Source organism: Lepidochelys kempii, chromosome 11 (assembly GCF_965140285.1).
Source record: "Lepidochelys kempii isolate rLepKem1 chromosome 11, rLepKem1.hap1, whole genome shotgun sequence".
Classification (NCBI taxonomy): domain Eukaryota; kingdom Metazoa; phylum Chordata; order Testudines; family Cheloniidae; genus Lepidochelys; species Lepidochelys kempii.
This window is the reverse complement of record NC_136390.1, coordinates 81066520-81082595: the sequence shown is the minus strand read 5'-3', so window position 1 is coordinate 81082595 and position 16076 is coordinate 81066520. Positions and strand designations below refer to the sequence as shown.

General features: G+C 54.6%; 1 protein-coding gene across 1 annotated transcript; it reads left to right on the top strand.

Annotated features, from left to right (window-relative positions):
- Window positions 1–503: 503 nt before the first annotated feature.
- LOC144930941 (maestro heat-like repeat family member 5) lies at window positions 504–6912 on the top strand. Its single transcript, XM_078854720.1, has 7 exons — window positions 504–634; window positions 1452–1589; window positions 1749–1866; window positions 5247–5402; window positions 5645–5767; window positions 6156–6258; window positions 6884–6912. The coding sequence occupies exons 1-7, from the start codon at window positions 504–506 to the stop codon at window positions 6910–6912; spliced, it is 798 nt and encodes a 265-aa protein (XP_078710846.1).
- Window positions 6913–16076: the final 9164 nt, after the last annotated feature.

The window sequence follows — 16076 nt, the reverse complement described above, 5'->3', positions numbered from 1 at the left end:
GTTTGGGCGTCTATTGGAAGTATCCAGGTTTCTGGCTTTGTAAACTGTGGCTAGAAACCTTCCCAGCATGGGATCTTGAGATGTCCAGTACGTTTGACTGGGCCAGAAACACTGGGCCTATGAGAACGCATCTCCTCAGGATGATTTCAGCCCGTCCAGTCACGGCTGGAAAGCCAAAGCGCAGGGTCTGCACCATTAAGAGAAATAACGGGGAATAACGTCACCCAGACTCTTCTGATCTTTCCATAGGGTTCCATCCTGCTTCCGTTCCAGCAATGGGGGAAGGTTTAGGAGCTTCCAAATGTCTCCTCCCCTCTCAGGAGCCAATCCTCTTTTGTAACATGCTGGAGAGGAAATGAGACATGACAAAAGGACAGTCGCAAATGGCAATGGGGGCAGGGGGCAGATTGGGATAGTTGAGTGAAATTCTTTCCCCCCTCCAGGCCATGAAGACCATTTACGAGGTCCTTTTCCTTTGGGGATACCGAGAAGCCATCCTGGAAATGTATCCCCAGCTGCTCATCCTCTGTGTCAGGCAAGTGCAGTTTGTGATGGATCTGCGCTTGCCAGGGACCTACATGGCCAGCGAGACATCCAGCCCCGAGGAGGGATCCAGCTGCCTCAGTCTCCTAAGGTAATGACTGAAAGGAAAAGGAAGAACAGATTTGTTCTGCTAAACACCTGGGGTCCGTTCATGGCCATCGGTGGTTCGGGTGCTGTCGTTGGCCCAGGCTCAGTTGGGTGCAGCTCTCTCTTGAGGAAAAGGGTTGAGAGCCGTGTGTTCTTGTGAGTCACACTCGCTCATCTGACGCCGTCCACAGGCCAGCTGCTTTCCCCACACACTCAGGCAGCAGCCATGTTTGTGCATCCATCCACCTGTGCCACCCGCCAAAGGGTCAGTGCTTTCATCACTGTCTGCTGAGCAAATCTGGGGGCCTCCGTCCCCGAACGCAGACAGAGCCACACCGTCAGCACATGGGGCCAGACCCTGCAGGATCTCAGCCTCACAGGCAGGCAGGAGGAAGAGGGACCAGTTCATCTGGTTCTGTGGGCACAGTGAGGGGCTTCCATCTACACGGGAAAACCAGAGCGCCGGAAGACACCTCAGGTGGTGTAAACTGACATCGCTTTGCTCGCTTACACCAACTGAGGACCCGACCCCACATGCCAGCTTGAGTCCTGTTACCTGTCACAGTAAAGAGTCAAGTATTCAGCCATAGGGAGTGATGACACCAATCATCTTAAGAAGCTACATTGTCACTAATTGGTTAGAAACTCAACGAAACTGCAGTGTAGACAGGGCCCATTGGGCAGGGAAGCACCATGATATCACACTGGATCTATCCTCGGGGAGGCTAGCTACTGCTGACCATGCTGTGTTTCCCAGGGCTTGTGCAGATTTTCCATGCCTGGGGCTGATCTCGTTGCCTGAGACTGGTTTTTCTCTTTAGCACGTCAGTGGAGGCTGTGAAGACTCTTTTCTCCATGCCCGGCTACTGGAAGGAATTTGCCATCATCCAGTTTCAGCAGGGTTGGGACACGATAGCCTCCCGATATTACTACTCACAGGGTGTTGGCCTGATTGCAAGGTAGGAGCCCAAAGTTTCCTCCTCACTGGGTCTCTCTTGGGAATGGGATTTCCGTGTGAAATATTTCTCTGTTCCAGGCTGCCAGCTCAGCCCAGCAACTGGAGAGGAACTCTCTCTCCCCCTTGAAAATCACAAGGGACTTTCTGTTCCATGTTCCAGAGCCATGATCGAGTGTGAGAACCCTCAGCTCCCTGCAGTTTTCAGAGAGGCAATCACCATCGTCCAGAGTGAGAGGGAGGAGAAGCAGAGAACAATTGCCATGGCTTTCTGTATTGAGGTGAGATACATTAGTTGATAGGCACAAGGGGGCTTTCTGGAGAGGAGCTCAGGCCAGTAAGCTCTGGGGCACATTGTCAGCAGCTCAGCAGCCTTACCGCCAGCTAGCTCCTCTCTGCACAAGGATGGTTGTGGGGCATGGCAAAGAGAGGGAGGGAGAGACAGGGTGAGATTGCTCCTGGCTGGATGTGCCTCGATGGGATTATGGGACAAGAGGAGAGGTTTCTCCAGTGCCCCAAGACCATGCTTCTCTCCTCACCTTTTCCTGAGGTTCTGCTTTTCTTCTGTCCCAGGGGTCTCTGCATGGCGCTCAATGAGGCCTGGAGATGCCCCTTTCCCTGGGGGCTGATTTGTGAGCTGTGCATGGGTCCAACTTTTGGGAATGAACCAACTGAAACAGCAGCAACTGGCTCCCTACGCACCAGAGACTTTGGGTGGGAGTAAGTGGCCCTTTGGTAAAGACGACTGTCCAGGGAAGAGACCCCACAGGAAGACCTCTGTTCCTCAACCTGATGTTGATTTGCCTCTTTCCAGTTTCTCCAGAGTCCTTCCATTGACACAGTGCTGACAAAATCAGAGCTCCGGGCGCAGCTCATGGAATGGACCAAGGACACAAATCCCGTCATATGTAAGCTCAGTCTGCGAGGCCTTGGCAGTATTGTGTTCCAGCCAGAAAAGGTAAGAGGCGTGGATTGCCCAGGGGACCAAGGACGCCGATGTCTCTCAAATAGCTCGGAAACGAGAGCCAGATCCCCACATAAACCTTGTTGTTTAACACACAGCCCTCAAATGGTGGAGGTGCTTTCCTGAGCAAATCAAGGCATGACGTGCTCCCTGCTCCCATGAGTGGAGCCCTGATTGCAGATGGGATGCAATGGGGGAGGTGGGGTGAGCAACGACAAAGGTTACAGTGAGCAGCTGGCACAGAGTGACAGGAGAACGACTTTCTGCCCCGTTGGGGGGCTCTGCCATCCGTGGTTTCTCCTAGGCGGGAGTGGTGCAGCACGTGCTCCAGGCTGTCACCCCGGAAAGTAATGAGTTGCCTTCTTCATTCCTGCAGGTGAGATGGTTACAGGCCCAGCTGCCAGGAACCGTTGCCAGGTTTTGTGACCGGGATGGAGGGTGTGTCAAGGAGGCCATGCACAAAGCTCAAGACATCATCTACCTCCTCAAGAGGGAGGGGCTTGGCTCCATCTCCCAGGACATTGCAGTCAGCCTTCGCCCCTTCATTGATGACGTAAGGCTTGGAACCCCAGGAGAAGCCCGTTCCCCCCCTCCAGCTGTCTCTGATGCCCTTGTCTCTCTCTCCCCATCTCCTTGGCTCCCGCCCCTCAGGCCTGCCATGGAGCCTCCAAGGAGCTCCCCCGCCATGGGTGGGGAATGTCCTGCTTAGCCACCTCTCTGTCAGAGCTCTTCTCGCCAAAGCTCAGTCTCAGCGCCATGCTCCCAGCCCCTGCTGCAGCCTGGCCTGGGGGAGAGGGGGCCTGGCCCTGGGCAGATACCCAGCTGTCTGGAGAACACAGGCCCCCAAAGAGGTGGAGATTCTCAGCAGGAAAGAGGTGGGTCGGGAATGGCCCAGCTCTCGGGGGCACCGAAGAGCAAAAGAAATGCTGTGTTTTGTAGCAGCGAATCCCTGCAAGGCTCCAGCAGCGGCTTCTCCCCTTCCCCAGACCAGTCTCCAGCAGACTTCCCTCCCTCTCCCCAAATCTTCTCGGGTTCTGGGATTCATAGATTCATAGATATTTAGGTCAGAAGGGACCATTTTGATCATCTAGTCTGACCTCCTGCACAATGCAGGCCACAGAATTTCACCCACCACTCCTAAAAAAGACCTCACACCTATATCTGTGCTATTGAAGTCCTCAAATTGTAGTTTGAAGACCTCAAGGAGCAGAGAATCCTCCAGCAAGTGACCTGTGCCCCATGCTACAGAGGAAGGCGAAAAACCTCCAGGGCCTTCCAATCTGCCCTGGAGGAAAATTCCTTCCCGACCCCAAATATGGCGATCAGCTAAACCCTGAGCATATGGGCAAGATTCATCAGCCAGATACTACAGAAAATTCTTTCCCGGGTAACTTGGATCTTACCCCATCTAAAAACCCATCACAGGCCATTGGGCCTATTTACCATGAATATTTAATTACCAAAACCATGTTATCCCATCATACCATCTCCTCCATAAACTTATCGAGTTTAATCTTAAAGCAAGATAGATCTTTTGCCCCCACTACTTCCCTCGGAAGGCTATTCCAAAACTTCACTCCTCTGATGGTTAGAAACCTTCGTCTAATTTCTAATCTAAATTTCCTAGTGGCCAGTTTATATCCATTTGTTCTTGTGTCCACATTGGTACTGAGTTTAAATAATTCCTCTCCCTCTCTGGTATTTATCCCTCTGATATATTTATAGAGAGCAATCATATCTCCCCTCAACCTTCTTTTAGTTAGGCTAAACAAGCCAAGCTCCCTGAGTCTCCTTTCATAAGACAAGTTTTCCATTCCTCGGATCATCCTAGTAGCCCTTCTCTGTACCTGTTCCAGTTTGAATTCATCCTTCTTAAACATGGGAGACCAGAACTGCACACAGTATTCCAGGTGAGGTCTCACCAGTGCCTTATATAACGGTACTAAAACCTCCTTATCCCTACTGGAAATACCTCTCCTGATGCATCCCAAGACCACATTAGCTTTTTTCACAGCCATATCACATTGGCAGCTCATAGTCATCCTATGATCAACCAATACTCCAAGGTCCTTTTCCTCCTCCGTTACTTCTAGTTGATGCGTCCCTAGCTTATAACTAAAATTCTTGTTATTAATCCCTAAATGCATGACCTTACACTTCTCACTATTAAATTTCATCCTATTCCTATTACTCCAGTTTACAAGGTCATCCAGATCCTCCTGTAGGGTATCCCTGTCCTTCTCTAAATTAGCAATACCTCCCAGCTTTGTATCATCTGCAAACTTTATTAGCACACTCCCACTTTTTGTGCCCAGGTCAGTAATAAAAAGATTAAATAAGATTGGTCCCAAAACTGATCCTTGAGGAACTCCACTGGTAACCTCCCTCCAACTTGACAGTTCACCTTTCAGTAGGACCCGTTGTAGTCTCCCCTTTAACCAATTCCCTATCTAGGATTCTAGGCTCTCCAGACAGAAACTGCCTCTGGGACACCCTGGGGCTGCGCTGTCCTGCCCAGGGTCTCAGGCCCTGCACAAGATGTCTATGGCGCTGGCCTGGTGTCCGCCCTGCTCCCCCCACCCAAGTCAGTTCACACGGGGGAACCGGAGCAGCGGGCGGATTATGACTCTGTCGCGTTCTGCTCTGATACTGCCTGGCTTTAACCGGGCGTCCCCACCCCCCGTGTGTCATTGCCAGGAGAGGGGCAGTGTGCGCTCAGCTGCCATTTCACTGCTTGGCAACGTGGTGAGCAGGGTGCAGGACCCGGACAAAGCCCTCGTGCAGCAGGAAATCATCCACTGCTTGCTCCCGCTGCTGCTGCATCTTGCAGACCAGGAGGAGAGTGTGACACTGGTAAGTGCCACGGACATTATTTCCTTCAGAGCAAAGAGCCAGAATCCCCTGGGGCCCCCACTCCAGTCATCGCCAGAGCCCCTTGCCCAAGCAGAGTCTTCTCCTCCCGGCTTCACTCCCTGCTGGAGCCTCGTGCCTCATCCATCCTCACAGCACACAGCACAAGGGGTGGAGAAGGTCCAGTGTCCCCCACACTATCCCTCTCTCAGTGAGAACCCTCTTGGTCTCCCCTTCTCTTGCAGCGATGTAAACTGACGCTCTTCCGCTGCGCAGTGTTTCTCGGCTGGGCTCATTTGAAGAGGCTGTTCCGCAGCATGGCCTGGGATGGCTCCTCACAGCTCTTGAAGAGTGTCGGGAAGTGCCTGGTAGGTGAATTCCTTGTGCCTTGAGAGGGGTGAATGGGGACTTGAGAGAGACCTTTCTAACCCCACAGCCTGAGGACCCATCCGCTTCGGTCGGGTTGCAAGACTCTGTTCCAGGCTCTCTGCTGGTTCATTTCTGCAGGAGTTACAATCCGTTCCCATTGTTGACAGTTTCCTCCACAACTGTCAGACCTCCAAACTTTTGTCTTTTCAAATGAAAGCGGAGGTTCTGGAGAACAGAACAGTGACTTCAGAGAGGTGCTGCTCTGGTGTATGGGTTCGTATTGGCGGTTGCCATGCCCTGGCTATATGCTTTGGCTTTCCTGGACTATTCGCTGTGGGGAGAATATGCCATTTGTATATTGTGCATTTCTTCCTTCTTTCTTTCCAGATGCAGAACAACGAGAGCCACATCCCCAAATTCCTGTTCCAGGCCCTAGACTACCTGGAAAGCTCACAGACAACAATACGACACTCTGCAGCCTTGTTCATTGGTAAGCAGAGCAAATTCACTTCAGCTTTCTTAAATGTTTCCTTCAAAGCCCTTTTCTAGACAGCTGCTCTGTTCCCTCCGACAGCACCAGAATCCTAAAACGGTGTGTGTGTGTGTGTGTGTGTGTGAGAGAGAGAGAATTAACATGTATTCCAAGATGAAGGGAGCAACTTAGCTGTATCGACTGCACCAACTTCCCCTGCCCACAACAGCTCTTTGGCTGCACCTAGGGGAGATTGAATTCACATCATGCTGGTTTGATGTGAATTCAGTCTCCTTTAGAAATCAGCTTCTCAGTAACTGCTGGGCATCTGATGCTTTATCTAATGTGCTTTGTGAAGAGATGTAAGGAATGTATTTAATTTTCCGAAGGGCTGTCTTGGGGAAATGGCTGCATCTTCAGCAGTTTTCAGCGAAGGATTTGAAAAGTAATGAGATCCATTGTATTCATTGTATGTCTAGGAAATACTATCCACCATTACTGTGATTTGTTGTCTGAAACAGTGAATGAAGATGGCATCTTCCGCCTGTATGAAGGTAAGGAAAGATCTCTGTGTGTTTGTGCCTCTGTGGGAAGTACAGGGGTGCAGCACAGGGCCCGAACACAGGTTTGAATGTGGACACAGGTCCCTCTCTGTCTGAGAACAGCATTTAAGGAAGAAGGATGGTCATGCGAGCGTCATCGAGCTACCACAATATGTGTATGGGAGCAGGGGAATTCCATCTCTAGCTCCTAGTCTAGACGTTGCCTTAAAGCTGTGTGGGGAAAGTGTCTTCATAAAGGTCTGAAAGTCTGTAATGGAAGGCCTGACAGTATTGAAAAGAGCCGTAGTTATTAAGGATGATGATGATGATGACAATTACCCTCATCACCTGCCCTCCCTGTAATGGAGTGATTGCAGGCCAGGGAGATTCCCTCCGAGATTGGTCATCAGCTCATAGGAAATCCCATGAGGGCACATGGGAAACACTTCTCCCTGTGACCTCTTGAGGAATGAAGGCACAGGGCCACAAAAGATTTCAGTAGACATTAGGAGCCTAAATCCCTTTGTGGATCTCGGCCTAAATGTTGGATGGTTTAATGTCGCTGCGGCTGTCACTTTCCTGTTCCATCGAAAGAACAAGTGCCCCCAACCATCTGTGTGTAGGGGTGTGTGTACGGGTGTAGGCCGGCGGAGGGGGAAGTGACAAGAACGGGGTCTCCTCTCTGTGCAGGGCTATTTTGGGAGGAGCGGAGTTGTTGTTCTTGTGCCCTTAGACTCTTGGGGAGCTAATAGCAGGGGGCGATGGCCATCGGGAGTGGAGATTTCCTAGGCACCAGGCACATCAGCACCAGAGGCTTTTCAACCCGTTTCCTCTTGGTTTCAGCTTTTCAGGAAGTGCCTTTGAAATCTGACAGGACCACGTGGTACATCCTCAACAGACATTATAAATGGTTGCAGAAGCTTGTAAATCTCGTGTCGGGTTCTGCATTTGACTAGGGAACCGGGACCGACACAGAAGAGCTCTTTGTCCTGCTATGGTACGTACACCAGGCGCTTATCAACTTTTTGGTGTCCCTAGCCTCTGTTTGCCAGCAGCTAGGAATGGGTGACAGGGCATAGAGCACTGGAGGATTCCTGTCTGTTCACTCCCTCTGGGGCACCTGGCAGTGGCCACTGTCGGAAGACAGGATACTGGGCTAGATGGACCTTTGCTCTGACCCAGTCTGGCCTTTCTCATGTTCTTATGTTTGGAACCGGGGCTGAACAACGAGGTGGATATTGGCAGATGACACAAGATTATGCAGATTAATCAGCCTAGAGGAGACTTTGAAGAAGTTCAAAGGGATCTAATCAAGCCATGTGACTGGGCAGCACCATGGTGGATGAAAACCAGCGCTGATCAGGGCAGGGCCATACACATGGAAAGCAGTGCGGTGAACGACTCCTCCATGTCGCTGGGGTCAGAAGCCAAAGCATGGCTGGCTGGGCCCAGTGGTTGGAGCAAGGGCGCTGGGGCCGCGTGCTCAGAGTGGTGGAGGTCGAGCCAAGGGGAGCCAAGGGTTGGAGCTGGAGTCAGGAGTCAAGAGCAGGATTGGAACAGGCTGGGGAGTAGGGCCAGGGCCGGATTAACAATTCCCGGCCCATGGGAGCTGCGGGGGAACGCGCGGAGGGAGGGCAGAGCCGACAGGCAAGAGCAGCCCCCGGGACAGAGGTTCCCGGTGCAGTGCTCATCGCGGCGACGTGGCTGTGGGGGGACAGGAAGAGCAGCGCGCGGAGCCGCCTCGCCCCCACCCCAGCCAGGCAGAGCCGGCCCGGCTGGAACGCAGCACACAGGGGCTTTAGGGGCTGCAGCTCGGGCCCCCCTTAGCCCTGCTCCTTTCCTGAGTGCACCATTGCCCCACTTCTGCCCCATTGCCACCCTCTGTTACAGGGCAGCACCCTGGAGCTGATCTCTGACATCTCTCTCCCTGGAATGAAGTCACTGCAGAGTCAGCACAACCCCACCTTTGGGCACCATGTAGGACATCTCACCCCACCGCACAGAGCCCGACATTCACACAGCTTCTCGCATGTGGTTCCCTCACTCATCAGTGCCAGGCGGAGAGAGGAGAAATTCTCCCAGACTCCCTTTAACCATTGCCAGTCCCCAGGGTAGTAGCGGTTGCCGGGGGTTGGGTGCTCTCTTTAAGAAATGCCAGCTCTCCGGGAAGCTGCAAATGAACATTAGCAAAGTGGGGTGGTTTTGTGCAGTGGAAAACCACCGTGCTTGAAGGTTTTGTTTTTCTAATTTGTGCTCCTGCCCTTTCTCCCTCTTCCAGACATCTAGAGGCCAACAGGAGCCAACTGAGCCCACCACTGATCCCATCTCTTGTGAGATGGCAAAGCAGCTGTTGCACGGGAAGGAGGAGACAGAAGAGGCCGAGCAGCGTGTGCCGGGGTGTACCAGCCCCACGTAACCCCACAGTCTAGGCGGAGGAAGCCAAGCCCCTCCCCAGCCCTGCCGGACACGCTACAACTGGAGCACCAGTGTGAAAGGGAGCAGCTCAGCTCACGCTAGGCAGAGCACCGAAAATGGAGGATGCACCTTGGAGGCTCCAGTCCAGAAGCAGCTGAAGCCCCGAGGCGCCGAGACCCAGCCGCACCCCCGGGTGCCTGCAGACGTGCAAGGGAGATCGGAGTGTCTGGGAGTTTCCCACGCCGGGAGCCCAGAGACCCCCAGCCCGTGGCCGAGAGACTTCTCCTCTGAAGTAACCTGGGTGAACGAGCCATTGTCATGCTGAGTGACGTCAGCATGTTCTGGTTGGATCCCCACTGACTCAACGGCAAACACATTGGCCACGGACAAGGCCCTGGGCTAGGGCAAGGGGGAGTAAGGAGAGTCTGGGTCCCCCTGCCCTGGCTGCCATTCATCCTCGGGTGGCTGCCCACGTCCCCATTGCGCCACTAGACTGCACAGCCGTTGACTCTGGTCGTTGGGCCACACAGCCCCGACGGAGAGGACAGCCACACGGACTCTGGTCGTTGGGCCACACAGCCCCGACGGAGAGGGCGGCCGCACGAACTCTGGTCGTTGGGCCACACAGCCCCGACGGAGAGGGCGGCCGCACGGACTCTGGGCATTGGGCCACACAGCCCCAGATGAGAGGGCGGCCGCACGGACTCTGGCCGTTGGGCCACACAGCCCCGGTCGGAGAGGGCGGCCACATGGACTCTGGCCGTTGGGCCACACAGCCCTGGATGGAGAGGACAGCCGCACGGACTCTGGCCATTGGACCACACAGCCCCAGATGAGAGGGCGGCCGCACGGACTCTGGTCGTTGGGCCACACAGCCCCGACGGAGAGGGCGGCCGCACGGACTCTGGTTGTTGGGCCACACAGCCCCGACGGAGAGTATGGCCGCACGGACTCTGGCCGTTGGGCCATACAGCCCCGACGGAGAGGGCGGCCGCACGGACTCTGGCCGTTGGGCCACACAGCCCTGGATGGAGAGGACAGCCGCACGGACTCTGGGCGTTGGGCCACACAGCCCCGACGGAGAGGGCGGCCGCACGGACTCTGGCCGTTGGGCCACACAGCCCTGGATGGAGAGGACAGCCGCACGGACTCTGGTCGTTGGGCCACACAGCCCCGACAGAGAGTATGGCCGCACGGACTCTGGTCGTTGGGCCACACAGCCCCGACGGAGAGGACGGCCGCACGGACTCTGGTCGTTGGGCCACACAGCCCTGGATGGAGAGGACAGCCGCACGGACTCTGGCCATTGGACCACACAGCCCCAGATGGAGAGGGCGGCCACACGGACTCTGGTCGTTGGGCCACACAGCCCCGATGGAGCGGGCGGCCGCACGGACTCTGGTCGTTGGGCCACACAGCCCCGACGGAGCGGGCGGCCGCACGGACTCTGGTCGTTGGGCCACACAGCCCCGACGGAGCGGGCGGCCGCACGGACTCTGGGCGTTGGGCCACACAGCCCTGAGTGGGAGGGCTGCCATTTTGGCTCTGGCCATAAGGCCAAACCACCCTGAGGCTAAGGACAGTTATTTAGTTTCACCCATGGGACCTCGCCCCTTCACCCCTAAGGCATCGCCCATCTGTCACCATAAGACCCACACCATGATATAAGACTTTCGGGATCAGGATGCAAATATGAGTAGAAGCAAGGAGTAGCATGTGACCTCTCTAAGAGCTCCTGCCACTCCTCTACCAATATGGGGGTGTTTTATCTCCATCCATGTGCCTCAGGAATGGATTTGACCAATGGGGGAAAGTTCTGGGGCAGAGTGACCCATCCGGAAGTGGGTCACGTGACCCCTCCGAGAACTCTTCCCAGTTGGGGTGAGCCTCAGCCCCTTAGGACCAGCCAGAGAGGGGATTTCACCAAATCAGGTAAGTGCTGTGGTGGGGTGACCTGCCCGCAAGAGGGGCCCATCACCGCTCCATGAAATCCCCCCACTATCCTCTACTAATCGGTCAGGGTTTCACACACCCCATAGGCCATCCCAGAAGGGTAACGTACCGATCAGAATAGGCAGTGCCCGAAGGTCTAGGCCAGAAGCCGCCGATCTCTGGAGCTCCATGTTTGCGTGGCTGGCAGCATCCTCCTGGAAGTCGCAACACAACACTGCGTGGAAGAGCCCGTCTCGTTCCAAGGATGTCTTTTGCAGAAATCGTGGCCTAGGCCTGCGGGCTAAACCTGTTCTGGATTGGTACACGTTTACCTTCTGAGATGGCCTAAGGTGGGAGAGAAACCCTCGCCAATTGGTAAAGGGCGGTGTGAGGACTTTTTAGGGACCACAGGATCCTGTTGCGGGCAGCTCACTCCACTATGGCACTTCCCCTATTTGGTCAAATCCCCTCTCGGGGTGGTCCTACAGAGCTGACGTCCACTTCAGTTGTAGAGGACAGAGGGAGGAGTTCTCAGAGGGGAGACACAACCCCCTTCTGGATGGGTCACCCTGCCCCGCAACGTCCCCTGATTGGTCAAATGCATTCTCTGGGTGTGTAAAATGGTGTTTGCCCCTGCCAAATTTTCGTAAAAGAAGGGAAGAAAGGCATGTACGTTTTGTGTTATCTATTAGGTGGCCATCTTGGACTTGGCAAAAGAATCTGGTGACCTTTTGCCATTGGCTAGATTCATTTGGGTTGGGAAGCACACTCCCACGCATGGATTGAATCCGCGTAGATAGGGTCTAACATCCAGGCAGAGACGACGCAAAGAGGGATAGGGAGGGTTTTTAGTTAGGTCTACTCACCCGGTCCTGTGTCCATCATCGAAGTCTGTCCCTGACGTCCAATGTCAAGAGAGCAGAAGCTGTCCATCGCTCTCTCCCTGCAAGAGAAGGTAGAAAGCACATCAACATTTCCTCGTGGGTGTAATTGTTTGTGAGAGTGGAGCATTTCCAGAGTTAAAGTTTTGTTACTCCACCCCTTCTCTAGCCTGTCCTAGTCCTTTCCCCCATCGTAAATAAAGTCTTGTTTGTGTGGTTACCACTCTGTGGCCTTATTTTCGTGTGCTAAGGCAAGCTCTGACAGATGGGATTACAGAGGGGACTATGTGGGAAGACTTTACTGTAAGATTTCCCGCATCTTCTGAATGGGGTTTGGGTTCTGCCCTCTTTAAAGGAAGGAAAAATCCTGACAGGTGATCCTAGGGGGCTGAAACCCACCGTGATGAGTTAGTAATCTGTCCTATTCACCACTCTAGGATGGAGTCTGGGATGCAGGCTCTGGGATGGAGTTTGGGTGCTGGGTGCAGGCTCCGGGCTGGGGCACAGGGTGGGGGTGCAGGATGGGTGGAGGGGTGCAGGCTCTGGACGGGAGTTTGGGGATGGGAGGGGCTGCGGAGGGAGGGGCTGCAGGCTGTGGAACGGAGTTTGGTTGTAGGCTCTGGGCTGGGGGAAGGGGTGGGGGTGTAGGAGGGAGTTTGGGTGCAGGAGAGGGGGTGTGGGAAGAGGGTGGGGGTGCAGGCTCTGGGCTGGGGCAGGGAGAACCGCATTTTTCAAAAGAGCATTTTTCAGTTCCCCTCATAAAAGTGCAGCAGTGCAAGCTCTTGGCCGTGAAAGTGCAACTTACAAATGTAGATTTTTTGTTTTGTTCAGAACTGCACCCAAAAGGAAAACAGTGTCAACGTTTCGCGCCTACAAGGCCACCGGACGTTGAGAAGAGGCGTTCGCATGGCACTTTTGCAGCCAGCATTGCATGGTAGTTATGTGCCAGGCATGCTAAACATTCGTATGCCCCTGCATGCTTTTGCCACCAGTCCAGAGGACATGCTTCCATGCTGATGATACTCGTTAAAAAAAAGTAATGTGTGAATTAAATCGGTGACTCAGCTCCTTGGGGGAGAATTGTCTTCTCCTGGTCTCTTTTACCTGCACTCTGCCACAGATTTCATCTCCTAGCCATCTCGGAGGATGACCCAACACGTGGTGTTCGTTTTAAGAACACTTTCACTGCAGATCTGACAAAAGGCGAAGAAGGACCAATGTGAGATTTCTAGAGACAGCCACAGGACTTGACCCAAGAGTTAAGAGTCTGAAATTGGACTCCAAAATTTGAGCGGGATGAGGCGTGGCGCGCGGTTTCAGAAGTCTGAAAAGAGCAACACGCCAATGTGGAAACGACAAGATCCCAACCACCGAACAAGGAAATGAACCTTCCGCTGGTGACATCTCAATCTGTCATCAACATGGACGCATGAGCTCTGGAACGGTGCCTGAAACGCGAAGGGACGTATGATTCTTCAGCACATCTGGCCTGTCAATATCCTGCGATGCCAGCTACAACAGTGCCCTGTGAATGCCTGGTCTCCCTTTTAGGTGACACGTCAACGAGAAGTGGGCAACATTAGCTCCTGCAAATGTCAACAAACCCCTGTTTGTCTGAGCGATTGGCTGAACAAGCAGTAGGACTGAGAGGGCTTGTGGCCTTTCAAGTTTTCCATCGTTTTATTTTTGAATGCAGTTATTCCACTTCTGTTACGTGTGAAAAATGCAGATTTTTCTTCCCCATAATTACAGCACTTACTCCTAGACGACATTTGCTGACTGGCTTTAGCAAGAATCATGAAAAATGGGTCTTCACACATTTAGCACTGACTGTCAGCCCCTGCCATGTCGTGATACCGTTCAAAGCACAAGACACTGTTTTGATGAAAGTATTTTAGCGCTTGTAGGCCCGGAATGCATTCAGCTGATTTTTAGAGCCCGTTAGACTTTTGGTACGTTTTTCAAAAGCATCTGTTTAAAATAATGTAGGTCTGGGATCGGGCACCTGACCACACAGATGGGGGCCTAGGGGGCTGTTCCAAACAGGTTAGGCACCAGGGGCTAGCTCCACAAAAATACTGAGCTGGGCTTGGCTGCTACTTTCACTTTAGCTCCCTAAATCTGACACTGAGATGCTGCCGATTCTCAACCCCCCCCACAGCTACAGCCTAAATGTAAGGGGACTGTTGCCCCCTTACTAACAGTCAGTGGGGGTGTTTTGGTTGGCTCGCTCCCAGTACTAAAAGGGGAAGGGTCGATGGGAAACCAGGACCCTGAGACTGATAGTCCCCAGGAACAATGGGGAGAGGCCAACGCTCCAGGTCAGCCTGAATGTCAGGGCGAGAAGGCTAATGAGGGAGTCAGGAGGCCAGGGGGGTCCCGTCCTCTGTGAGAGCTGGATTTGCCTGGGTCAGACAGACAGAGTGGGGCCGAGCTAAGGAGAAAGCAGGGGCCCGAGCTGAGCTGGGGAGCGGAGCTGTGCCGATCCAGAGGGACCAGTAAAGCAGCCCAGAGAGAGCAGACCTGTCGTGGGAGCAACCAGAGCCAGAGGGGCCAGAGAAGCAGCCCAGGGAGCTGGGGGCAGAGCAGCAGCCGTGCAGAGACCGAGTGGTGGGGCTGGGGCTGGGGCTGGAGCAGTCCGGAGCTGGGTGCGGTGAGCAGCTGGGGAGAGCGAGGGGGACCCTGGGCAGCGGGCCCCGCACAGGGAGACGCCTCAGCCAAGGGGCTCTGCAGGCCAGGCTTGGATCATAACCCCAACAGGGCGGGGGCCACACTGGGAAGAAGGGTCCTGCCACTTCGAGCCTGAGAGCGTGTGGCCACCACCAGAGCGAGTGTCCGACCAGCAGCATCCCCGCAGCACGGCCAGGGCCGGAGAAGGGGCCTGGGACTCACAAGGAGCAGACTGTGAACTGCCCTGACGTTCCAGAGACCCTGTTTGTGATGTTCCCTGCCACAGAGCGGGGTGATGTGTTTCCTTTCACCTTTCCCATTTTCCCTTATTCTTTTTTAAATTAATTGTTGATTAAATAACTTGCATTTGCTTTAAATTGTATGGAATGGTCAGTGGGTCAGAGAAATGCCCAGTGCAGAGAGAGTACCCCGGAGTGGGGACACCCGAGCCCCTGTCCTAGGTGACCACCGCAGGGTTGGGGGTCGAGCCCCCTAGGAATCCTGGGTCCAGCCTTCTCGGGGTTATGAGGACTCTGCCAGACAGGAGAGTGGAAGGGGAGTCCTCCAGGGCAGGGAGGCCACTGGGTAAAGGGAGTGGGAGCGAGGACTCAGATCCTTTCGCTAGCCCACTTCACCGGGGTCATGCAGAAGCCAGGACAGTTCCCTACAAGAGCGGGACTATTCCCCCGCTTACAGGAAGAAGGAGGTGCCTGAAAGTAGGACCCACAAAACCCAGTGTGCGAGACATCTCCACACCGACGCCAACCAACGGGAAAGGCCGATGGAGGGGTGTGTCCTGAGCCCCCCCTGCCTCTCTGGATCTCAGGTTACGAGGTCTGGCTTGGAGAGAGGTACCTCCCCCAGCTCCCGCCCGCCCAGCTTTCCCCCACCCCCTGCCCTGCCCTGCCCCGGCCATACCTGGTTCCAGCCCAGCCCTGCCGCGGGGTGGGACCAATACTGCTGCCAAGGCCGCCCAGAGGGGGGTGCGGGCTCGGGGCAACCCCCACTCCTCCCCAGACCCCGCCCCGCTCCACCCCTTCCCCCAAGACCCTGCCTCCTTCCGCCCCTGAAGCAGCAAGATTAATCCCATACGTTGCATTGATTGTGACTTATTTGCCTGATTTGAAACGAGACCAAAAGGACCTGAGTCTCCTCGCTGTCGATAGCCCCCCGCTCGGCCAACCAGCCCTGAGACTCTGAGGGGCGGGCGGCTGAGAGGTCTCACCAGAGGTCCCACAGGACGGCCAGGTCACCATCAGAGCGGATCGCTCTCAGATCCAGACCCACCTCTTTGTGAGGACCTCCCGCGATGAGAGCAACCCCCCCTTGCCCACCCTCCACAGACACCCCTCCTTGGGAGAGAGAGGGAAACAGGGGAAAAAGAAGCAAGAGAAGA

What these genes read in the sequence shown, in the direction of transcription:
- LOC144930941 (XM_078854720.1), top strand. Translation starts at nt 504, where the DNA reads ATGTATCCCCAGCTGCTCATCCTCTGTGTCAGGCAAGTGCAGTTTGTG. An exon ending in GGTGTTGGCCTGATTGCAAG is followed by an intron (nt 1,590 to 1,748) that starts GTAGGAGCCCAA and finishes TCCATGTTCCAG; the next exon opens with AGCCATGATCGAGTGTGAGA. An exon ending in CTCTGCAGCCTTGTTCATTG is followed by an intron (nt 6,259 to 6,883) that starts GTAAGCAGAGCA and finishes ATGTGGACACAG; the next exon opens with GTCCCTCTCTGTCTGAGAAC.